Here is a 27,008-nt window from a genome sequence, read left to right on the forward strand (position 1 = left end):
TAATCATCAAGTGATCCATCCCCTGTCACCCATTCTGAGCTTCTGGCAAACAGAGGCTAGGTGCACCATCCCTGCTCATCCTGGCTAATAGCCATTGATGGATCTATCCTCCATGAATTTGTGTAGTTCTTTTTTGAACCCTGTTATAGTCTTGGCATTCACAACATCCTCTGGCAAGGAGTTCCACAGGTTGACTGTGTATTATGTGAAAAAAATACTTCCTTTTTGTTTTGTTTTAAATCTGCTGCCTATTAATTTAATTTCCTGACCCCTAGTTCTTGTGTTGTGAGAAGGAGTAAATAACACTTCCTCATTTACTTTCTCCACACCAGTCATGATTTTATAGACCTCTATCATGTCCCCCCTTAATAGTCTTTTCTTCCAAGCCGAAAAGTCCCAGTTTTATTAATCTTTCCCCATATGGCAGATGCTCCATACCTCTAATCATTTTTGTTGCCCTTTTCTGAACCTTTTCCAAGTCCAATATGTCTTTTTTGTTATGGGGCAACCACATCTGCGTGCAGTATTCAAGATGTGGGCAAACCATGGATTTATATAGAGGTAATTCATATTTTCTGTCTTATTATCTATCCCTTTCTTAATGATTCGCTACATACTTTTTGCATTTTTGACTGCCGCTGCGCATTGAGTGGGTGTTTTCAGAGAACCATCCACAATGGCTCCAAGATCTTTCTCTTGAGTGGTAGCAGCTAATTTAGACCCCATCATTTTATATGTATAGTTGGGATTATGTTTTCCAATGTGCATGACTTTGCATTTATCAACATTGAATTTCATCTGCCATTTTGTTGCCCAGTCACCTAGTTCTGAGAAATCTTTTTGTAGCTCTTTGTAGTCTGCCTGGGACTTAACTATCTTTTGTAATTTTGTATCATCTGCAAATTTTGTCACCTCACTGTTTACCCCTTTTTCCAGATTATTTATGAATATGTTGACTAGGACTGGTCCCAGTACAGACCCCAGGGGGACAGCACTATTTGCTTCTCTCCATTCTGAAAACTGACCATTTATACCTACTTTTTGTTTCCTATCTTTTAACCAATTACCCGTCCATGAGAGGACCATCCCTCTTATCCCATGACTTTGCTTACCAAGCTTACTTTGCTTAATAGCCTTTGGTGAGGGACCTTGTTGAAGGCTTTCTGAAAATCTAAATACACTGGATACTAAATAACTGGTTTGGCAGCAGCATTGCTGAGAAGGATCTGGGAGTTGTGGTGGATCACAACTTCAGCATGTGTCATCAGCGCAATGCTGTTGCAAAACGCAAATGCAATTTTGGGTTGCATTAACAGAGGCATAGAATGCCAGTCATGGGAAGTGATAGTACTGCTCTGCTCAGCACTGGTTAGGTCTCAGCTGGAGTACTGTATTCAGTTTGTTATTAATGTATAGAAAGGATGTAGAGAAACTGGAGAGATCCAGAGGCGAGTAGCAAAGACCATCAAAGGGATGTTATGCAAGCCATATGAGCAAAGACTGAAAGAACTGGGTATGTTTAGTTTGGAAAAGAGGAGATGGGGGTGGGGAGCATTATAGCAGACTTCAAACACTTGAAAGGCTGCCATAGAAAAGATGGAGAAAAGTTGTTCTCTTTTGCCACAGAGGTCGGGACAAGAGGCAATGGGTTCAAACTACAGCATAGCAGATTTAGATTAAATATCAGAAACAACTTCCTAACCGTAAAAACAGTAGGACAATAGTACAGACTGCCTAGGGAGATTGTGGAAGCTCCTTCAGTGGAGGTTTTTAAAAGGAGGCTGGATAGCCATCTGTCTTGGATGGTTTAGACAAGGGGTGGGCAAACTTTTTGGCCTGACGGCCACATCAGGGTTGCAAAACTGTATGGCGGGCCGGGTAGGGAAGGCTGTGCCTCCCCGAACAGCCTGGCCCTGCCCCCTATCCATCCCCAGCCATGCCACGCCCCCTGACTGCCCCCCTCAGAACTCCCAACCCATCCAACCCCCCCCCCCCCCGGCTCCTTGTCCCCTGACCGTCCTCTCCTGGGACCCCCCACCGCTAACCACCCCCCTGGGACACCACCTCCTATCCAACTCCCCCCCACCCCCCGCTCCCCATCCCCTGACTGTCCCGGCCCCTGTCCACACCCCCGCCCCCTGATAGTCCCCCTGGGACTCCCATACCCTATCCACCGTTCCCCGTCCCCTGACTGCCCCCCGGAACCCCCCTGCCCCTTATCCAACCCCCACTCCCCGCCCCCTTACCATGCCTCTTGCACGGCGGTATGGCTGTGGGGGAGGGGGTGACATCAGGGGAGAGGCCACAGGCTAGCCTCCCCGGCCAGGAGCTCAAGGGCCGGGCAGGACGGTCCCGCGAGCCGTAGTTTGCCTGCCTCTGGTTTAGACAGAACTAATCCTGCATCTTGGAAGGGGGTTAGACTAGGTGACCCTACCTGTCCCTTCTAACCCTGTGGTTCTATGATTCTGTGATCCTCCATGAACTTATCTAATTCTTTTTTGAACCCAGTTATAGTTTTGGCCTTCACAGCATTCCCTGGCAACAAGTTCCAGAGTTTGACGCTACACTGTGTGAAGTACTTCCTTTATGTTAGTTTTAAACCTGCTGCTTATTAATTTCATTGCGTGACCCCTGGTTCATATGTTACGTGAACGAGTAAATACCACTTCCTTAGTCACTGTCTCCACACCATTCATGATTTTATAGACCTCTATTATATAGCCTCGTAGTCATCTCTTCTCTAATCTTTTCTCTATCTCTGACCAGCCAGCTCACCCAACACAAACACCATGTTTATCTCTCTTCCCCTCTTCAACATGTCAGCTGGTCCCTGCACCATGTTCATTTATAGCCCTTTCCTCTTCCCCTCTCAGCACACCTGTCTATCCCCCAACACTCCTCAGACCACCAATTCCCAGCATCCACTTTCGTTTCTAGCCTGGAACCCTGATTTCTTTGTTGTCATTAAACTCTGCTTGTCTGACTTGGGTCTGGACTGAGGTAGGCAAGACAAGATTGGGGTGGGATGGGGGAGGAATGTTGGCTTCATTAGGGTGGGTTGCTGTTTTTTATTGGCTCTGCTGTCTGTTGTTGAGCTGACTCTGTGCTTCATTGATTCCCACCTTTACTCACTCTCCCTAACTGAATGGAGAAAGAAATGCAACCTCTGCTATGTTTATCTCTCCTCTTGGAGTCTTTATGATTCTTGCATTCTTATGTTCTCTTGGGGGGGAGGGGCAGGGGTGTGAGTAGAGAAAGTAGGACTGCTGGGGTGGCTGAGGTGCCAGTAGAAAAGTTCAACAGAAGCCTCTGGAAGGTTCTGTTCATCTCCCTTAGGCAGACTCCAAATTACTCCTGGAGGAATTCTGCACCAAAAAAATAAAAATTCTGTGCACAATATTTTAGAATTCTGCAAAATTCTGCATATTTTTTGTCAAAATAACACTATATAATCACGCCAGTTTCAATTCATTTGGTAATTTATTTCAAAATATCTGTCAGCATGTTTGTTTGTAATAATACAGACAAAACAGATTTGGGAAATCTTTTTTTTTTTTTTGGACAAATATGTTCCTTATTAGGCATATTTAATACAGAACTTTGAGTAATAATTCCTTCAAACTACAATACAGAAAATAATTTCTGCACCCCTCAGAAGCAGTGCAAAGGCTTGGGGGAAGTAAGGGGTAACAGAGGAGCTGAGCGAGAGGGAAATAATTGTTGGGAAGGAGTGAACCTGGAGGGTTGTTGGGTGAGGGTGGGAGAAGTATGGAACAGTTATATGGGCAAGGGAGGGATTACTAATGAATTGGAGAGCCTCCCCCATGCAGACCTTGGCTGGACCCCAAGCCTCTCCCATTCAGCCAGGCATATCTGCATATGTCCCCATGATTCCCTGCACATTCACTCAGCTGGGCATAACTGCCCCTGTCCCCCATGTGTCCCTGAATCCTCTCTCCCATTCAGCCCCTGGCTCAGTGTTACCCCACTAGCTCCTGTGCCCTTGCCCCTGTCTGTCTCTCCCAGTAGGCCTTCTGAACCCCAGTCTGTTTGATCTCCCAGCAGCCCTCTGTCCTTCCCCCTTCTTCCATATCCCTTGTCTTCCTCACCTGGCCCTGTGGGCAGGGGGATGTGAGGAAAGCAGCCTCTGCCCTCTCCCTCTCTGCAACTGGCTGCTCCGGCATGTGAGCCAGCTGCCCTCTCTTCTGGTGCCACATTAGCCTCTGATGGGCAAAAGGTGTAATTGCAATATGACCCCGCTAACGGCTTCCCTTTGCCTCTCTGTCAGAATCAATTATTTGGGGTGCGGGGGAGTCTGCAGGGGACATTAATTCTGCGTTTTCATGGTCATAGAATCATAGAATATCAGGGTTGGAAGGGATCTCAGGAGGTCATCTAGTCCAACCCCCTGCTCAAAGCAGGACCAATCCCCAATTTTTGCCCCCAGATCCCTAAATGGCCCCCTCAAGGATTGAACTCCACAACCCTGGGTTTAGCCAATGCTCAAACCACTGAGCTATCCTTCCCCAGTGGTGCAGAATTCCCTCAGGAGTGTCCAAATACAGCAGCAGCTTCTTGAACATCTCCCCCAAACATTCCCAGGCAGCTTATTTAATACACGTGTTAGGACTGGGAATGAAACAGTCCTTTAGCTAAACCCAGGAAATGGTCTGCCAGTTAATTGCCCAGCTTTCCAGCCCAATACTGGCATGTACTGGAGTCCATTAAATAGCTTCCTAATGGAAGTGTATTATGAAAATATTACTGACCGGTAGTTTCTGAAAACTTCTATCACTCTTATTTTTAGCTCTGTTTGTTCCCCTCACTTTGAATTTATCAGCGTCAAAATACTACTTACTGCATATCAGCTGTCTTTAGATTCTAACTTTTAATAGCCTTCCCCGTCCACCCCTCACTTCAAACCGTATCCCATTTAGACTCTGTATTAGTCATGTAATGATCTTCCAATCCCATTCACTCCTTTAGCCGTCAGCTCTCTGATCTTTTAGCAGCTTTGAAACAAATCTAATTTATCCTATTTCTCTATAGCTGTCTTTAAAATATTGGTTCTATTTGGAACTAAAACAGGGATGTGATTCTAAATGCATTGAAAACCAGTGAATGGATAAATTGAAGTCCTGAATTTGTTTAAAGAAATTACCCTGTAAATTTCCAAAATAGCAGTCGGCTCTGATTAGGTTAGGAAGAGAGGTTAAACCAATAGTTCTTTTATACATTATTTATAAGTGACACTATCAACCTGTTTAGAGACATATTTATCCATATTAAAGATATAAATCCTACACCAGGGATGCTGAATGAAATATAAGCTTCTTAAAGAAAGCCACAGTATGTGGCCTAAATAAGATGAGTCACTTCTTATATACCTTTTATCATGGATTTTACCTAAAAGATACCTGACCATAATTCATCGCTGCCAAGTTTCTGCATCTGCATTTGAGACATTTATCTTCCCCCTCCTGGTGTCCTCTGCTCCTAAGTGGTAGGACCAGACCATGCCTGAGTGTCCACATCTCTCATATACACACAGGGCCACACTTGCCCATGATACTGTGAGAGAGATGATTATAGTCTCTCTCACTGGCAAATGTCACACGTGGAGCTGCACAATGCCGACACTGGGCAGGCCTGCCAACAGAAATAGGAAGACTTTTGAGAGGTCTGGGAAGGTGAAGCAACAAAACAATTGTATGGGGGAGCCCATAGTCCTCCATGAGAAAACCGTGAAATGTCCTCTTCCTCACCACAATACGTTCATTGCTGCCATCCCTTTCTTCTCTAAAGTCAACTCCCTATCTTTGTATAGGCCTCTGCTTCTCCCAGCATTTCTCAGGATCTCCACTCCCTGATCCAGCTGCGTCTTTCCTCTCCTTAGCGGAGAGGAACAGCAGTAGGAATGGGAGCCCTAGGAAAGGGTAGGGTTGCCCCGAGGCCATGCCCCTACCCCATCCCTTCTCTGAGGCCCTGTCCCCTGCTCACTCCATCCCCCCTCCCTCCGTCACTTGCTCTCCCCCACCCTCACTCACTTTCACTGTCCTGGGGCAGGGGATATGGGCTGGGGGTGGTCTTCTCGTACACATGAGAAATAGATGTGAGGTGTGTATGAGAGAGAGAGCAACTAATCCAAGGGATTCTCATGAAAGGAAGAATTTGCTGTACAGTGTGAACATGTGTACATTGGTGTGTGCAAGAGAATGTGTTCTGTGTACATATGTGCAGGTTGTGTGCCAGAAAATGTGTTGGTTTTAGTGGCTTTGCTCAACTGGTATAAAGTATTACATTAATTTCTAATTATAGCAGTTTTTGTGAAACTCCACTTCTAAAATCATGTGTGACTTACAGGGGGGAGTAAAAAGCAAGATATTCTTGCGAATATCATGATATTTAAAGATGCAACATCTCTTGACCTGACAGGGCTTAAAACATTCTGCAGACAGGCACAAATGCTCTCAGAACCAATATACTTTGGTATATTACCCTGAAACAGAGACAAGAAGGGAAATATTCAAACTTCTGCACTGCTTTTTGTATGGTGTTTTGCTATTCATTCATCTATATGCCTCAGATCAGAATTAATCTTATGCCATACCAGTATTTCATATTGCAAAAAATTTAAAACATTATCTACCTGAATGTAACAATACCCCTAGCTGGACTGTCTGCAGGGGTTGATCTAAATGCATAAGCCTCTACTGCTGCAAATAAAAGACCAGATCCATTAGCTTAGAGAATAGCAGACCCATTTGGCACAGACTATCATTTATTACGTTTGTACAGTGCCTAGCATTACTGCAATATAAATGTTAAAAATAATATTGTGTAGCCACAAAAGAGTGATAAAGAGCCACTCTGCAACAGTATGAGTTACATAAAAAAGGGAATCCCCCGCCCTTCAGGTTTTCTACTTGTTCTCTGAAATTGTTGCCTCTGTTAAAACATGTGATTTGAGTCTGTAACCTTTTCTTGTGGCAGATGTCTTTTGCTTTTAAGAAATGCTCACATCATAGATTCTCCATTACAGTAATGATCACGTCAAACTTTTCAATCTTCTTGTTGGCTTCCTATTTATCCTTTTTGACAATCTGCACAAAGTTCTTAATATTTGAGGGTTTTTTCAATTCCTTTATTGATAACATAGCCTTTTGTTTGGTTGGTTTTGCTTAAGAGTCTGTTGTGCCTTCAAAGAAGTGCTGTTTCAGTGCTCAGAGGCTGTTGTCCTGATTCTTTGTGGAAAAAAATACTAAATATCCTTTTGACAAATAAAATACCAAAGCTGTTGAGAAACATGAAAATAATTGTGGTCCCCCTCCCCCCCCCCGTTTGTACACTGTCATTACCAAGGACACACTATAAATAGGGACAGGCACAGGATGTTAATAAGCTGCAACTTTAGTCAATGAAGTAAAACATAAATCAGTGGCATAATCAGTAGTGCTACTTGGGAATCTTTGGACTAAACATTTTTGCATCAGGAAATGCCTGATCACAAAATCTTTTTTTGTGGAAAAATATCTGTTTTGAGAAAACTGTCTCAGGTCCAGAATGGAATTTCTGGTCAAACCACAAAACAGAGACACTTACTCCACAGACACTTATTCAAACAGAGACACTTACTCCACAATAGCCAGTAGTGTAATGGTTATACAATTCACCAGGGATGGAGGTGACCCAGGTTCTGGTCTCTGCTCTGCCTGATCCAGAGCAGGGACTAGAACTTAGGTCTCCCAGATCCTTGGTGAATAGAGTATTTTTGGAATAGAAAACCAGGGTATAGTCTCTTAATCTCTCTTATTGAACCTGTTCCCAGAATAGCTCCTCTTGGAGCTTCAGAAAAGGGACGCGGAGTTAGCTTTGCTTAGCCAAAACTCCATGTTTCATTTTATCATTTATTTTTTAGAATATGTATTGCATTTGTGTTAAATGGTATTACAAAAAGAATCCCCTTTGAGATCTTTTACTGACTTTGGACCCAGTTCTACCACCCTACCTTCCAATGAGTAGTAGCTTAGTTCCCAATTCAGAAAACCATGTCAGCACATGTTTGAGTCAATTCATATTTAGAAAAGCACTTAACTACATATTTAACTGCTTTCCTGAATCAGGACCATATACCAGAAATAGCCTTAGCTCTGCCTATCTGCAGTGCTGCATACTGTTCAGTGATAGTAAAGTTGTGGAGTCAGGGTTTCATGTACAGGTTAATGTTATTAGTAGGGAATACATTTTTTCGTAGTAAATAAATTTACATATTCTGCCAGGAATTTGCCTTCAATATAAATGTACATTTCAAAATAAATGTGAAATTTCCCTCGAGGAATTAAATCTCTAGAGCTAAAATTATGTATGATGTTCCATGGTTTATAAATGAAATGAAACAGGCTTTTAGGATTTTTTTCATTGCAGATTATTGGCTATAAAATTAAACAGTTTTATACTCATAAAAGAAGCTATTAAAAATATTCTTTATTTTCTTCCCATGCAAACTAAGATTGAAGTAGCCCCCAAGCTATTCTAAAGCACTGTGCATGATAGCAAATCTCATTACTGAAACTGACTAGAAATAAAGAAGATAGCCACTCACATTTTGAATGAAATAAGAAGAAAATCGTAATATATTAGTAGTGCTGCATTTTATCACTGTTCAAAGATGAAAACAAAATTAAAATGGCATTGGATAGCCCAGTACTCTTTTTAATGATCCAATCTATATATGCGTATGGCTTCATGACTTCTAAGCATACAAAACATTTGGATACCTCTCCAGAAATTAATGAAGCAAGGTAGAGTGTATGCATAATTCTGCTTTCTGCATCTTTGTAACCATAGTTTGGACATCATAATGCACTAAAAGGGTAAAGAAGAAGATATGATGTTGGTTTAATCTTTTCCATTGTCTTTATAGTTTTAGGAAATAAATATACAACTCTTCAAAGTTGTTGAGCCAATTTAATATGATTTGGTATAAAAAATCTTGATTGCCACTGGTCTCATGCTTATACTAACATTGTATTAAAACCTTATTTTCTTAGTTGACTACAATATTTCTTTACTTTTCACAGCAATGGAACAGTTCACAAAATTATTTGACTTCTTAAGAGTTTTATAGTAAAATATCAATTAGCAAATTAAACAAGTTAATTCTCTTTAATCCTTTAGCACTCAAAAAAAAAAAAAAAAGAGGGCGGGGGGAGAGAGAGGATGTGTTAGTAAATTCAGTTTTCATTAAAAGTGCCCATTGGAGCATTTCCTGTAGTTCAGAGCAATAGCCCTGAAAAACCAGGGTAACCTCTGTCTAGCATTAAAGAGTTTTATGGTGCACAAGTTTTAACACTGATAATAGGACATCATTGACTTTGCAACCTCTGTCCCCTGTGATAGTAAAACTAAGTGGACCTTATTCAAACTCTAAAGATGAATTTAACTTTTTTATACAGAATGTTATCTGTTACCTTTCCTTTAAAAAAAAAATAAGGTTCTTGCAATATTGGTTCTACTGCAGTTATCAATGAAAGACAACAGGAATCAACTGAGTAAAACTTCTCATTCGACACTTCATTCTAGGTACAGGAAAACACCACAATAAGTTGTGATAAAACCAATATTTCTTTTTAAATGATTACCACTGTAGAAATGCAGGTCTGAAAGACAAAAACGGGTACTCTTTTTCCTCCAAGTATCTCCAGTGTCAGGGTTTTATATTTAAAGAATGCACCTCTACATCATCTAAATCTTGCAAGTATTGCCCTGGTTATGCAAAATATGAAACGGACTGTACAAATAACTGTAAAAAGAACTGGTCCAACCATCAGAAATATTGTTTCTAAAGTGAATCAACAGACTTCTATTCAAAAGCAGCAGAAAGTGGCTTTAACTTGTATTTGCACTATTTCCCATTGGAACAATAATAATTTTTCTATGTTCAAAATCAGTGCATATATCAAGCTATTTTTTAGTTACATCTAGAATGTTCCTGACAGATTGCAGCTAATTCAGAGTGTGTGAATATGCATAAGTTTAAATTGTTCCTCCCATTATTGATATTGTTGATGATGATGACGACATTATGGTATCACCTAAGAAGCCCCAACCGAGAGTGGAGCCCCATTGTGCTAGGCACTGTACAAACAAGTTGCAAGGAACAAGTGCCTGCCCTGAAGCGCTTGCAGTGCAAAGAGAGAAAACTAAAGTAACCCTTTTCCTGAGGCACAGATATTAAATGATGTCATCAGAATGGGAATCTGTGGCAGAGCAAGGAAATGAAGTCACATTTCCTGAGTCCTAGTCCATTGCTTTAGCTGCAAGACCTGCCTTCCTCTCATGAGCATAAAGTCAATAGTGCCCACGATGAACCTTCAGACAACTTGCCAAATTGGTGGACCTTACTATTTGCAGAAAAAAAATTGGGGTTCATGTTATATAAAGGTTCAGTTCTGTTGTTTAAAAAAAGTCATATAACCAGGCTTAAACGATATTAATCAAAGATTAATCAGCGCACTACAGAATACAGAAAGGAACATTATACAGTATCGAAATGATCTGGGAAAATGGACCTGCAGCTTGATTCCCTGTCAACTACCTTTCAGAAATTCACCTCTGTATATACTGTTCTTGAGACAAAGAAATTCCATTCCCATAATTTACTTGTCTGTGGGGTTTCTTGCCCATGGTATTTCAATTTATGTGATCAATAAGCTAAATACATCTATAATCAAGTCATTATATCACAAAACACCTGTGGCAACAAGCAGATCCTGATGAGCTAAACACATTTTTCAATAATCATTATGCCATCAGTCACAGAAGACATCTGCAATAACAAGTATCCCTAATCAATCACAAGTAGTCCCTTTCTGGATATCTGGACACATTTCCTAAAGGCCAACAGGTTAGAGTAAAGAAATTACATACAATCCATCATTTGGTAACACACAAAAGTGCAACGTAAGTTCAAAGCATCTAGCATACAGATACAGAGCACTTTGGTTCAGATACAAATGATTATGGGATTTTGGTTTGTACTGCTAAGAGTAAACCGGTCTAAATTTTCCTGTTTCCCTCAAGGGAATTCCCTTCCACTTTCTCATGCAAACTCCTTCTGGAGTTCTCCACAAGTTACTGCCATTCTTACAACCATATCTATTATTCTCTCAGTACCCCTCTATCAACCGCTTTTCTATTCAAGATCTGGGCATGTAGACCCAATCTTTGTTTCGTACCTCCTGTGTGTCAGGACTTCGAAACTTGAAATTATATTCACCTGTTGCCCTTTAGTCACTATTTTGGTAATTTTCTCAAAGCATGCTAACAACATAAGCTTTGTAAAACTAGTTAATCCTACAGTGTTAAGTACATTTAAAATATTGGTATCATCCCAGACTTAAAAAGCCTTTATGGTAAAATCTTAATTGTGATTTTTAAATAGGAGAAAGGAGGGAAAAAAAGTTCAAGTACATTACTTTGAGATCCTATTTGAATCTTTGAATCCAGGGCTGGGAGATGGCTACTCCGATGTTGGGAAACAGATAAGGGGGCTCAGTGAACTGACTGTATCTTAGCTACTCTTCTTGAGAGACTGTCTTTGCTAAGAGTATTTCTGCCCATCTCCTTTCCCTGTAGATCTTAGCTTTGAGGGAGCTAAGGTGTATGCACACCCCGTCTCCCTTCGGGATGGATTAGGGTTGCGCTGATACTACAGATACAGTCTGAGACTGTGCTGGGCCTCACCATAGTGTGGCCCAATGTCCAGAGTCAAAGTGGTGGCCCTCGGGTTCTGGGCTGAAAGGCCTAATGGCTCGAGACAATATGGCTGCCCATGAGCACAGGGCAATGTGGCCTAGTGGCTGGGGTAAATATATCAGCCCTCGAGCGCAGGATAGCATGGCCTAGCAGCCAGAGTCAATAGATTGGTCCTCACGTGCAGGGCAGCATGGCCTCGCGGACAGAGTCAATAGAGAGGTCCTTGAGTGCAGGGAAGCACATCCTAATGGCCAGAGTCAATACAGCATCCCTTGAGTACAGGGCAGCATGGCGTAGCTGACAGAGTCAATAGAGTGTCCCTTGAGTGCAGGGCAGCATGGCATAATGGCCAAATCTGGAGGCTGTCACCAAAGGGGGTGATGGCTGGGGTAGGAGGGCCCAGGATCACCCGACTCCACCGAGTCCCAACCCAAGGCCCCAACAGTGGCGGAGTGGTCCACCACTGGGTCAGCGGGGAATCCAACCACAACACGCTGACCTTACATGGGTGGAAGATAGTATTCCCTCCAGCTCCCTGCACTTCCTACCGGGCTTCCTGAAGCTGCAGTCTGTAGGATGCCAGGGTCTCTGGGCTCTTTGGCGCAGGTAACTCCCTAGGACTCCAACTCAGGCCAGTCAGCTGTAGGCAACAAGTCTCTGCTCTGTGTCTTGGGATGTCTGGCTCCCACAGGCAAGGACTGTAACAACTCTTGAGCTGAAGCCTTCACCAAGTGTCCTTCCTCTTAGGCAGTCAGCCCAGACTGAGCTGGGCTACTCTTCTTTATATTACAGTAGTTGGAGCATGACCAGCACAGTCTGAGGATCAGGACTTCCTCCACCCATAGTGTGGGATTAACCATTTCCTGGCTAGTATTGGGTATGCACACCTTGTAAAAGGAGCTCAAAATCTGTGGTTCCTTAGCAGCCCTGAAATCTGTTGCCATCACCTGCCAACCCAGGACCATAGGCACTAGAGCAACTGAGAGAGAGAAACACCTTATTACACTAACTTCTTTAAAAATACATGTCTAGCTGAGAACAGTCTTTTATCAATGTATAATATGTACAAATCTCTACATGGAAGTCCAAGAATAAAAGTACCTTCTAGGGGAAAAAATTCCTCATTTGAGTCTACTGTTTAATTTACTTCAAGGAGACCATTTTTGAACACTTAAATTTTAGTTTAATTTATTTAGACTGCTTGATGTGTGTTAATAAATATAAAATAATCTGAAGGAAGTATATGTTGTTGATATAAGCATTGTTAGGATTATAAGATCTCTCAAAGTAAGAATAGCTTGTTTACTAGTGCTGCTTATATGACTCAAGCATTTGATAGAATAGAACTCACTTATCTATAACCTTTCTAGTTAAGCTTGCACCTTCTTTAAATAATGTCTGTAGTTGCAATCAATGCCTCTAGCAAATGGACTAAAGTTAGTGTAAGGTATAGTACATTCTTGATTAGAAAAAATGGCGTTCTGTTTGTCTACATCAGCATCTGATCAGCTGAATATAAAAAGTTACAATGAATGCATGGATGGTTGGACTCAAATGTGGCTTATGATGGATAAGCTAGAAATATGTAAATTTGTAGACCTCCCACTGTTCTAAGTTAAATATAGATTTAAACAGTGACCTAATATAAATCAAAATAGCTTAACTCAAAAGCTGGACTATTGACAACTTCAAAGAAATTTGACAGGCAATTTAAAACATATGAATTAAAATTTGGACTTCAAACTTGTCCCTAAGTATATCCTAATAAATATTTTGTGTGAAACAACATTTTAAAAATGGAGACTTTTAAAGTTCCATTCTATGGAACGTTCAGCCCAGAAGTTAGGGGATAAAAGAACACTATGTGATTTTTTTTTTTCTTTTTTTTCAGCTGTTATTCTTGCTGCTTCTGGTTCATAAGAAAAATGCAGGGAAATATACAGAACGTCATGGTTTTCAAATAAATGACTTGGTTAGAGAAATAAGAATGTTGCCATTTAGTGTTTCACTTAATGTTTTTAGTTAACTCTTTGGGGCAAGGACTGTCTATTACCATGTGTTTATACAGTGCTTAATGCAATAGAGTCATGATCCTGGTTGTGGACTCAAAGCAATATTGTAATACAAATAATAATGAATGAATAATAACGATAATGATCAAATAAGCATAATCTCTTTTTCAGCTGTCAGTAGATGCCCGGCTAGAGATGACTAATAAGGCTATTAAAGCAATGCAACAGATCATTGAGAAATCAAGAAAAAAGAATTCTGAAGATGGTATGGACGGTACTGGAAGCACACCTGTCACTTATGAAAAAGCTCTGAATCATCTCCAGCAGTCTCTTGCTCATCTGGAAACACTGAATCATAGGTTTATCACTTCTCTGAAAAACAGTGACCAGGTAATGAGAAATTACACATAACAAACAAAATCAAGTATATTCTAGCAGCAGCATATATTTGCCTTCTATCTCTATTCACTTTCAAGTTACTACAAATGATGTTAAAGGTTTGGACTTGATGGGATTTCTAAATTGCTGAATATGCCTTCTTATTCTTTTTGTAGATCATTGATTAACTCTGAGACTTGAATATGTTTAATCATAAATTGTAATAATTTAATACAAAAGGATCAGTTCTCTTTTGCTGGAACAAAAGGTCAGGGTGGGGGTTCAATGTAAAGTTCATAGGTGGAACTTGTGCAAGGTTTCAGAGTTTGTATTGATATACAATTGAGTGAGACAGTTCTGTATCAATTAATTGGTAAGCTTTATTGAGCTACTGTACTATTACAGGTATGTCCCTGGAAAAACAATTAATTCACTGGACAGCTTTATCTTTCATACACGTATCACTGTGTTCAGGGAAAATGTCCCCCCCCCCACCATTTTTATAAAGTAATATGCAGCAAGTCAGCATTGTTTTGAGGAGCATGAGTCAGATTAAAATGTTTATACTTTTTACGAAATCTTCAGTTTTCCACAATGCAATAAAGTGTTTAGTTTTGCATGTATTTTTGCTTGTAAAATAAAGCACACTTGAGAAAATAAGTTGCTGTTGCTAGTAAAGTTCCTATACATAAATGTGACATTATCGATGATACTCATAAAAAGTATTTTGAATTATAAGGAAGCCTGGTTACTAATCAGTTATTTGTTTTAAATGTTACATGAGCTATAATGGTGGAAATAATGACTTCTGCCATATTTTATTATGGTATATTTTGGTTTTGTTGACTTGTTCTTTGAAGGTCTTCAGAAATTTCCCTTTGCCAGTCTTTTCTGTTTCATGGTAAATATTGAGGTACTGAGCCATACATATCTGTCAGTAAAGATCACCCTATCTCATGAGTTTTATAATGTCTGTTTTCAGGAAATGCTACAGAAGTACGGCCACTTATATGATTTATCCAGGTCAGAGAAGGAAAAAATCCATGACCAGGCAGTAGCTATGTGTATAGATGGTCAGCCTCTAGACATGATACAGCAGTTGTTGGAAGTGGCGGTCGGAGATCTGGAACTCTCCCCCAGAGATATAGTACAATGCGCAATAAACAAAATTGTATTTGCATTAAGGTAAGTTAAATTTCTACAATTAGTAAAAATAAAAATCTTTCTTATTTCTTTGTGTTCCAGGATGCTTGGAATTCTGCAGGGCCTGAAGAAATAGCAGATATTAGAGAAGTTTGGGTTGATGTTTATATTTAGTGGTTTATAATTCCATGCCTATAGAATTCATTGTGGTATACAGGGTTCCAGGAGACTGAGCATGGACTTAACCTTTTTTCGTAAATTTGCTCTTATGCCATGGGTCCAGTTTTTGGAAATGTGCTCATAAGATATACCCACTATATACACCTGCTGTGTGTCTTTGGAGTGATTACAATGAATTGTGCCTTTGTTAAATAAAGAGAGAATGGAAAGTTCCCTTATGTAGAGTGGATGTTGGGAGTAGGTTGTGGGGTCCAAAAGGAGGAATTTCCTGTGTTATAGGGATGTTTTACATATGGATTGGGCTATGTGGACCTGGGAGCACTTTCATGCTGGAACTGCAGAACCTTTAGGTGCCAAATTAAGGCCTGTGCTTTCAAAATGACTGATTTTAGGTTCCGCAATTTTGGGGTGTCCAGCTTTAAGGGAGCCTTATTTCCTGATGGTGGATGGGTGTTCATCACTTTGTGAAAATCAGACCCTCTGGTTACATCTAGTCCGATATCCCATATTATTAGTTACTTTTGAAAATTTAGGCTTTCAAGATTTATTTTTTGTCTTTTATGTAGCTTTGATCTGTTTGATTTTACGGAATTGAAAAGTAATTTTCCTCAGAGTCCTAATCTGAATGAAGGGACCTTGAGTTGAATGCACAATGAGTAGTTGGGTGAGCAGTTACCTTTTTTTGAAGAAAGAAAAGGAGTACTTGTGGCACCTTAGAGACTAACCCATTTATTTGAGCATGAGCTTTCGTGAGCTACAGCTCACTTCATCAGATGCATACTAACACGGCTGTTACTCTGAAACCTTTTTTTGAAGGGCATACATTATTACACTTTATCATTTATTTGTAGGGAGTTGAAATGGACTGTTGTAAGAAAGAAATTGAGTAAAGGAAGAAGGAAACTGATAGGGAGGGAGGGAGAAAGGAGAAGAATAAAAAGATGAAAAACATAATGTGTTCAAACAATGAAGTTGAGTAGCTGATAAATTGTAGGGTGCATAAATATAAAGGGAAGGGAAACCACCTTTCTGTATACAGTGCTACAAAATCCCTCCTGGCCAGAGGCAAAGTCCTTTTACCTGTAAAGAGTTAAGAAGCTCAGGTAACCTGGCTGGTTCCTGACCCAAAATGACCATTGAGGGGCCAAGATACTTTCAAAGGGAGGGAGGCTTTTGTCTCTCTGTGTGATACCTTTGCCGGGAACAGATCAAGGATGCAATCCCTCCAACTCCCGTAAAGTTAGTAAGTAATCTAGCTAGAAAATGCATTAGGTTTTCTTTGTTTTGACTTGTGAAATTCGCTGTGCTGGAGGAAATGTGTATTCCTGTTTTTGTGTCTTTTTGTAACTTAAGGTTTTGCCTAGAGCGATTCTCTGTTTTGAATCTGACTGCCTGTAACATTATCTTCCATTCTGATCTTACAGAGTTGTTCTCTTATCTTTTTTTGTTCTTCTAATCAAGTCCTGATTTTTAAGAATCTGATTGGGTTTTTTGGGTCTTAAAAATCCAAGGCTGGTCTGTACTCATCTTGTTTATTCTCAAGCCTCCCCAGGAAAGGGACTGTAAGGACTTGGGGGGATATTTTTGGGAAATAGGAACTCCAAGTGGTCCTTTCCCTGATGGTTTGTTAAATCACTTGGTGGTGGCAGCATTTTACCTAATCCAAGGGCAAAAACTTTGTGCCTTGGGGACGCTTTTGATCTAAACTGGAAGAAATAATCTTAGGGGGTCTTTCATGCGGGTCCCCACATCTGTACCCTAGAGTTCAGAGTGGGGAAGGAATCCTGACATAGGGGTAGGTGAGTAATGGGATGATCAGGAAACAACCACCAGTGACCAAGTTTCAGAGGTCTGTAAATGGTGTTCGAGGCTGTGAATGCTTCTCCTGGCTGCTGTCCCTAAGCAAAAGGGAGAGTGGAAGCTAATGAACGCAGTTCTCCAGATGAGTCTGTTTAGTAACCGGGAATTGAAAGGCCTTGATTTACCGCTGTAAACCTGGCTATAGCTAGTGTTGGCTGATTTGGGAAACGAGCCTCAATGGTTTGGGGTATTTCCTTTTCAGAGATCATCCTGTCTGTTACTTCTGCTTCCCATTTGGCAGGAGGGAAGAAAAGGCAATTTTAGTGCCCACATCAGAAAATCTGGGCCCATATGTCCCTACGTTGTGATATGTAAAAAGACAGGTGCAAAAGCTGTGAAGTGCATCCTTGTGCAAGATAGTATGCTGCATATCGACCTAAGTACAGAAAAGGGTTACAACTATATAAATAGCTTCTCTCTAAACATAGTGAGCATTTTAAAGAAAGGTTGTTGCCTGGCATCTTTTTAGCCTGATGACATTAGTGTCATTGAAGTGAGTGAAATTGGATGTGTCTCAGTCATGCACCAGCACATTAACATTCAAGCTAGTGCATGTCACAAATCGAAACTTACTAACCACAACATTTTCTGTGACTCCTGTGCATTTCAAGGTTCAGTGGGGAAAAAAGTGTAATTTTTAAAAAATCCTTGCTGTCTGCAAGGACTGCCAAGTTAAGGAACTCAATAAGTGTAACTTGATAAAAGAAAACTCCTAAGGTTTTTTTTGTTTTGAAACTTCTTGGGCTTATTAAGGATTGGACATGTGAATTCCTAGAGATCATAGAAATGTAGGACTCGAAGGTACCTTGATAGGTCATCTAGTCCAGTACCCTGAACTGAGACAGGACTAAGTATTATCTAGACCATCCCTGACAGGTGTTTGTCTAACCTGTTCCTAAAAGCCTACAATGACAAAGATTCCACAACCTCTCTAGAGAATTTGTTTCAATGCTTAACTACACTTACCGTTAGGAACGTTTTCCTAATGTTTAACTTAAATTTTCCTTGCTGCAATTTAAACTCATTGCTTTTTGTCCTGTCCTCAGTGGTTAAGGAGAACAAATTTATCACCCTTATGCTTGTAACAACCTTTTATGTGCTTGAAGACTGTCATCATGTCCCCTCTGTCTTCTCTTCTCCAAATTAAACAAACCCATTTTTTTTCTTTCCTCGTGGATCATGTTTTCTAGACCTGTAAATCATTTTTGTTGCCCTCCCCTGGACTTTCTTCAGTTTGTCCACATCTTTCCCAAAGTGTAGTGCTGAGAACTGAACCAGTACTCCACTTCAGGCTTTATCAGTGCTGTGTAGAGTGGAAGAATTACTCCAGTGTCTTGCTTACAACACTCCTGTAATACATTCCAGAATGATGTTTGCTTTTTTGCAACAGTATTACATTGTTGATTTATATTTAGTTTGTGATCTGCTATAACCCCAGATCCTTTTCTGCATTACTCCTTCCTAAGCAGTCATTTCCCATTTTGGATTAGTTCAATTGATTATTCCTTTCTAAGTGTAGTACTTTGAATTTGTATATATTGAATTTCATTGCATTTATTTGAGACCATTTCTCCAGTTTGTCAGGATGGCTTTGAATTCTAATTTCCTCCAAAGCGCTTGCAACATCTCCCAGTTTGGTATCATCTGCTGACTTTATACATGTACTCTCTATGCCATTATCCAAATAATTTATGACGTTATTAAATAGAACCAGCCCCCAGGTTGGTTCCAGTTCAGTTCAATTGTGGTTGGTCATACAACAGGTTTGAAAGAATAGAATGTTGTGGAGCTGAAGAGTTTGAGTTTTGTTTTGGGGTGCATGATGGTAAACTATGTAAATTGAGGATGATGTAGATGTAACATTTAGCTTAACTGGAGTTCCCCTGGATTTTTAATGACTGAGTTGATAGGGAATGTCATTGAACCGTCTTAACCTTAATGAAAGTTGCCTTCTTCTGTGAAAGATTATGTTGGCCTCTGTGATGGCTCCAAAGTAACATGCAAATCTCAAAACAAACTTAATGCAGGACAAAAATCCCTCTGTTTAACATTTTGATGATAAAATTAAGATCCCACAGTGAGTACAAAAATTATTCATAGATTCTAAGACCAGAAGGGACCATTGTGATCATCTAGTCCAGCAATACTCAAATTGTGGGTTGGGACCCCAAAGTGGTTTTTGACCCCATTTTGATGGGGTCACCAGGGCCAGCATTGGACTTGGTGGGACCCAGGACTGAAGCCAAAGCCCGAGCTCACCTCCACCCAGGGCAGCGGGGCTCGGGCTTGGGGTACAGACACCTCTCCCCGCACCTGGGGGAGTGGGGCTTGGGCTGTAATGCTCTTTCTTCACACACAGTGTGGCAGGGTTCGGGCTCCAACACCCCTGTCCCCAGGGATCATGTAGTAACTTTGTTATCAGAAGGGGGGGTCGTGGTGCAATGAAGTTTGAGAACCCATGATCTAGTCTGACCTCCAGTATAATACACACCATAAAACTTCCCCAAAATAATTCCTAGAGCGTATCTTTAAAAAAAAATTCCGATCTTAATTTAAAAATCGCCAGTGATGGAGAATCCACCACAACCCTTTGTAAATTGTTCCAATGGTTAATGATTCTCACCATTAAAAATGTATACCTAATTTCCAGTCTGAATTTGTCTAGCTTCAACTTCTAGCCATTGGATCATGTTATAATTTTCTCTGCTAGATTGAAGAGCCCATTATGAAATATTTGTTCCCCGTGTAGGTACTTATAGACTGTAATCGAGTCGCTTCTTAACCTTCTCTTTGTTAAGCTAAATTCGTTGAGCTTCTTGACTTTATAACTGTAAGGCATGTTTTTTAATCATTCTTGTGGCTCTTCTCTGGATTCTCACCAGTTTATCAACAATCTTCTTGAATTGTGAGCACCAGAACTGGATACAGCATTCTAGCAGCAGTCACACCAGTGCCAAATACATTACATTAGCTCTTTTGGCCACCATATCACACTGGAAGCTTATGTTTAGCTTATTATCTACCATAACCCACAAGTCTTTTTTTAGAGTCACTGTTTCCCAGGATAGAGTCCCGATCCTGCATGTATGGCCTACATTCTTTGTTCCCAGATGTATACGTTTACATTTAGCTGTATGAAAACGCATATTGTTTGCCCGCACCCAGTTTCCCAACTCATCTTGATCTCTCTGAATCAGTGACCTCTCCTCTTCATTATTTAAAACTCGCACAATTTTTGTGTCATCTGCAAACTTTATCATTGATGATTTTGTTTTCTTCCAGGTCACTGATAAAAATGTTAAATAGTGTAGGGCCAAGAAACAGTCCCTTTGGGACCCTTCTGGAAACAGACCCGCTCAATGACAATTCCCCATTTACAGTTATAGTTTTAAAACCTATCAGTTAGCCATTTTTAATCCATCTAATGTGTGCCAGGTTAATTTTATATCATTTTAGCTTTTTAATCAAAATGGTATGCAGTACCAAGTGAAATGCCTTACAGAAGTCAAAGTATATTACAGCAATACTATTACCTTTATCAATCAAACTTGCAATCTCATCAAAAAAAGATATGAAATTAGTTGGGTAGGATCTCTTTTCCAGAAACCCGCATTGATTGGCATAAATTATATTACCCTCCTTTAATTCTTTATTAATCAAGTCCCATTTCAGCAGCTCCATTGTCTTGCCTGGGATCGATGTCAGAATGACAGGCCAATAATTACTGGGGTCATCCTATTGACCCTTTTAAAATATTGGCATAACATTAGTTTTCTTCCATTTTTCTGGAATTTTCCCTGTGCTCCAAGACTTTTTGATGTGAATGGTGGTAAAATGAGGACAGATATGTACATGGAATTGAAATTTAACACAGGAAGGGTGATACCCACCCATCTCCCATACTCTCCTGTACAACGCATTTAATCGGTTCCAGTGTAGGGGTTACGGGACTCCTTACCATATAACCCATAATATCAGTTAGGCTCTTTTCAGCCTACCCACACAGAACTCAGCTCTGTGAGTTCTAGAAGCCTGTTCCCACAACAGGGACAAAGGGAGCAGCAAGGTTGGAGACCTCGGCATGCAAGATTTCACCCTATCACATGAGCCTAAGGCCCAGATCTTTGACCTCTGGGAACTGTTCATTTTATTCTCTTAACTGCACTGGAAACTGGTCTCAAATTCTAACAAACAAACAACTGTACCCCAATAGCTCAATTAGGTAGTCAGCATGTTCCTGTTTAACCCATTGTGGCTTGAAGGTGCTGCGAGGAAGACCAAAAAAAATAATAAAAATTCCCTGGTCCCGTGGGACAAAAAAATGGTTCCTGACTCCTTAAACAGGTGATCAGCTAGACATGCAGCATCTATCAGGCTGGGTTGACATTTCTAGTTCATGTGTGTAGGGTGGGTTGCTGGAAAAGATCCAGAAGAGGCTCCACATGGGGTTAATCCTGGGAGCTGGGGAATGCTGGCCAGTCAGCACTCTTCTCTCTCAGCAGACCAATGGGTGCTAGAGACTACCAGTGGGAGGAGCTACCTATCGTCCCTTGGCGAGTGTCTCCTTCTCTTGCTGCTGGGACTGTCCCCCAGGCACTGTCAGCCCCATCAAGTTCCCCTACCCATTGGTGCAGGTGATAGCATTTGAAAATCAACATTAATGGTCCAGTGACCTCAACCAGCACTTTTAAAACTTTTGGATGCAAGTTATCTGGACCTGCTAATTTTAAAATGTCTAATGGAATGGAAAGGGTGTTATCATCACCATGTCATAAGACTATATCATCTGTTTCCCCCCAAATACAGAACAGAAATATTTATTGAACACTTGTACCTTTTTGTGTGTGTTGTTACTGATAATTTTACCATTTCCATCTAGTAATGGACAAATACTATTGTCAGGATTCTTTTTGTTCCTAGTATATTTTTAAAAAATCCTTTTTATTATTCTTAATTCTGCTGGCCATAGATTTCTCTTTGTGTTCCTTGCCTCCTTTATCAATTTTCTGTAATTCCTAACTTTTGATTTATATTCATTACTATTAACTTCCCTTTTCTTCCATTTGTTGTATATTATTTACTGTTGTTACTATGTACAGTTTCAAAAGACAACAGAATTTTGTGCATTTTCATAGTAAACTATTTACTAACTTTTGCACAGAACCATCTAAAAATGTTCTCTTTGAAATTCCTCCTCCCCCTTTTTTTCACATTTCTTTGGATTTTTCTAGCTAACCAACCAGCTCCAAACTTCTCTCACACAAACCTTCTTAGAAACAGATCAGTTTTAGATGGAACACAGAGTTATTCCCCTAATTCTAGATACATAATTTTGAGCTAAGCCAACAGTATTTAACAAAATTGTCAAGTTCTGTCAGATACTTCCATTTTCCTATACTGTCAACCTGCCTCCCTGACTCTTCAGTCCACTTCTCAAAATTTAGAGTGGAAACTCTTCTCTTTCCACCGTCCTTCTGTCCCCACTGCGCTGCCTGCTCTGAATCTTCAGAATGTTGTGTCCGTAGAAGCATATCCTGACGTCTGTCCAGGAAATCTTCAGTTTCTCTTATGCAACGCAGGGTCAGTACTTGTTTCTCCAGACCTTGAACCTTCTCTTCCAATATGGAGACCAGCTTGCACTTTGTACAGACAAAGTCGCTTCTGTCCCGTGGAAGAAAGAGAAACATGACACATCCTATGCAGGTAACAACAGCTGAAAGCTCACCATCCATATTACCTTCATTCTACGAGTTTCCTCAGGTGTTGTAGTAAGTTTACTCAGAGAAGCCTGCAAGATGAAAGCCTCAGTGGGCTCTCCCCAGGCGAACGCCCTCTGTTAGCCTCTCCGCTGTTCGCCACTCACCTGGTTCGCAGCTGACTGGCTTTTTATAACTTTCAGGCCCACTCAAGGCTCACCTGGAACAAAGCACTCCCAATTCACGCTTTTCAAACAATGAAGCACACAGTCAAACTGACAAACTGTCCCCGCAACAGGCACTCAGATACTCACCAACACAGCCCCCCAGTGCAGCACTTAGCATATTTCCTCTCGGACAGATCCCAGGCAAACTCCCGCTGTTAGTCTCTCCGCTGTTCGCTGTCGAAGGGCTGCACAAATACAACAGGATGGAAAGTTAGGCTAAGGAAATAACAAGGCATCAGACATTTTCAGTGAATAATGTAATTAAGCGAAAAGATTTAGCTGTGTTTAATTTATTTGCCTTTTAAGCAGTCTTTGTAATTTTTTTATTGCTCTTGAGGAACTTTTTGATTAAATTCATGTCGTTTTTCTGCAGCTGAACTGAAATTAAAATGAGCCTTTATCAGTTTGTTTATACTAGACTCATGCAGTCTTCACCTTAAAGCTTCTAGGTATCTTAGGAGGGGGGTGTAAGAGAGGGGGAGAGAGAGAAAAACACACACAAAATACCATATAATCTGTGTGAAGGACTAATGTTTCATTAATTATGTTTGCTTTTGTCAGTAGCTTTTGATAATTTTACTGTTAATTAGGAGGAAAATAAGAAAACTGTATTCCTTGTAAAAATTTAGCGGATGATTGTTTGTCATGTAAAAGTCTTTTGAATTGTAATTCTTTTTCATTGTCCTAACCAATTTTAAAGCAACTCAGATAGTATCAGGTTTTTAAGAAGAAAAATATTTGCTTCCAACCATATATTTTAGAAATTAACATTATTTGATTACAATTAATTGAGTTAATTTCTATTTTATTTTAAAATACATCCTTACCATGGATAACTAGACTTTCCACTTTTGGAAAAAGGGCCAACTTACCCATTTTCTGGTGGAATAACACTTGCCTTTCTACATCACCTTCTGTGTGACTATCTCAAATTACTCTATAAACATTAATGAACTAACATTATCTTGGGAAAGTAAATATTGTCCCTGCTTCACATATGTGATAATTGAAACAGAGACGTTAAGGCCTCAGTTTTCAGAAATATCCTTTAATTTCTGTTGTTTCAGTTGAGCCCAGTTTGAGATACATAGTATGATTTCCAGAGGTACATTTGCACTTCCCGACGAAGTCACCCAGAGCTTTTTAAAAAATCAAGTCCTGGAGGTGTTTCAGGTTTTTGGCCATCCAAAACCTGAGGAACCCAAAATTAGTGAAAAACACTTTCTCCTATGGCATAAAATTTGGTTATCCATAGAAAAGGTGTATCTTAAATGACTGGAAAACTAAATCACAGAAAGTCCTGTTGCAGAGCTAAGAATAGGTCTCATATCTCCTCAGTCCTAGTCCTGTACTTTAACCACAGAACCATCCTCATTCCCTCTGTACTTCACAGAACCATATTTCTCTGTTTGGATTGTGTTTTTTAAATCACTCTTACAGTTCTTTGTATATTTGATGATATATATGAAAAACAAATTCCCTTATTGCACAAGCTAGTCCAAAAAACGGATCAGGTCCAACAAGACAAGATGGGAAATTTCAAGTCAGTCTCCAGAAGAATCTCTAATAATGTGAGTTTAAATGGTATAGCTCTCTTGATTCTATGCCAGTATTTGAAATTTTATTTTTGTTTCCTTCTTGTTATTTTTTTAAACAGATTGGAAACCATTTCATTGTGCATATAGCTGTGTTTTGTTCTTATTACAGGTTCCCTTTTTTCAGCATCCCCATTCTTTCATATGGTTTATTACTTCTGCGTGTTTCTAGGTGGGTGGGGTTTGTTTGGTTGGTTGGTTGGTTTTGGTTGGTTGGTTGGTTGGCTGGTTGGTTGTTTTTACAAAGAGCTAGACATCAAACTATTGTTGTGATGTTGGTCAAAATGGTCTCAATCTGTTGAGTTTTACCCAAGGTAGTTCATGGCACCCACTAAATATTTGGGGGACCCAAACTGACAATGGTACTTAGGAAAATATAATTTTTATGTCCATTTATCAATACAGAAAAATGTCTGCAGGGTTTCCATTCTTGCCATTTTATATGCTTTAAAGTTCGATTCTTGTAAGCGCAGTAAAATACAAATGGTTACTTGGAGTGCTTTGAAATATGATGTGCCTCTTGGAGTGCAGGTCAGCATTAGTGATCCAAATTTGGGGTCATTTGAGGATTTCCTGAGTTACAGGCCCTACAAATATGGTTTCTGTGTGCTGCCTTATACTGTTAAACTGAGCGGTACTCATGACTGGATGAATCACAGATGTGTTTAAGTTTGATGTCTGTGAACTCATCCATCCATTAACATAACTAAGGATAAGTTAATTACAAGTCCCCACCTAAGGAAAAAAAAGTTTTGGACTGAATGACTGGAGGTTGCAGCAATCTGAGAGTCATAGGTGGCAATTTTATTTTTGGGAAATATAATTAAAGTACTGGGTGGGGGAGGGGGGAAATTGGACATGTGAATGCTCCCTGGGTGGGGGGAGGTGTATTAGGTGGAGAGATGTTTAGGGCGGCAGCAAGTCAAGTTTGACCGAAATGGGTGCCATGCACTAATTATGTATTTGGAGAACCCAAATTGTGAACTTTATTTAAGAAAATAAATTTAAGATATTTAAGAAAATGTTCACTTCTTAGCTTGTGTAGACGTGCACTGTGGAAGGATTATAGTGCACATGTGCCACGACAGAAAAACACAATGAGATGTTTTCTTTGCAGCCAACTTACGCTTGCCTGGGTAGTTTGGGGGAATGTGCCCATGTCGCTGTTCCTAATGAACACCCCTCCACTGATGTTTCTACTCCAGAAGTTTGTACTCCTGTGCAATAGAAATTTAATAACTCAGAAAGCTTGCTACACGTTGTCTCTGTTACAATGTGTATTTATTTTAGGGGAGGTTTACTGCGAACACAGCAGAATAGTCAGCAGCCAGTCTAATCAACTTTTTTGTTATATGGGGTGGGGAGGAGCTGGAGACAGAGGACTTTGGGGAAGGGACAGAGACAAGTAGAGGAGTTGCGGCTGCAGAGTGGGCAGGAAATGAGGGTGGGTGGTAGGCAAGTGTTGGACTGAGTATTTGAGAAATATATATTTTACTGGTCCCAAGGCAGGGCAAGTGGCTGCTTCCAGATCTTGAAGCAGATTAATGAGTTTCCCAGCACGCAAAGTGGTCGTTTGCAGCTGACTACCAAGGGAAAAGAAATGTGTGTGCTGCCAGAGTTGCCAACACATGGATTCTGGGAGATTCCATGTTTTGCCCATACTGCAGCATCTTACCAGTGACCTAAGAAATTGTGATCTACTAGACGTTGTGATGATTCACTCGGGTGGAGCTGATCTGGGCTTTATTCCTAGGATAACAAAACAATGTGTGAGAGCAGATTTGGATCACATCAGAGATTTGTGTGCAGGAGCTGTTTTCTCAGATTTCGCCGAGAGTCTGAATAATTTCTACAGCGTCAATATGAAAGCGATTAAGTTTTGGAAGAACACTAATCAGGAAATTGGAAATGGGCTGACCAGACAATGTGCACTATATGGCATAGAAACATTACCAGCTCTGACATCTCACTGTTTCTGGGAGATGGGGTACATCTACTGGACGGGGATTAGGGGATCTTTCTCTCAAACATAAAACGCTCAGTATTTTGGAACAGAAATCCTGCCTCAGTTCTTCCACCAGCCCTATCACAAACTCCACCCTCCAACCGTTTTGAAACATGACCAGGAGCCCCATTCCACTGTAACATAGTTGTTCTTCG

The 27,008-nt window shown here is 40.4% G+C and overlaps 1 protein-coding gene across 1 annotated transcript in view; it reads left to right on the forward strand.

Annotated features, from left to right (window-relative positions):
- Positions 1–27,008, forward strand: part of NBAS (NBAS subunit of NRZ tethering complex) — a 347,509-nt gene that overhangs the window by 241,477 nt on the left and 79,024 nt on the right. Inside the window, exons 45-46 of the mRNA XM_074947616.1 lie at positions 13,941–14,159; positions 15,130–15,332. Coding sequence (XP_074803717.1) covers positions 13,941–14,159; positions 15,130–15,332 — 422 coding nt within the window. The remainder of the gene's footprint in view (positions 1–13,940; positions 14,160–15,129; positions 15,333–27,008) is intronic.

This window comes from Natator depressus, chromosome 3, assembly GCF_965152275.1.
Source record: "Natator depressus isolate rNatDep1 chromosome 3, rNatDep2.hap1, whole genome shotgun sequence".
NCBI lineage: Eukaryota > Metazoa > Chordata > Testudines > Cheloniidae > Natator > Natator depressus.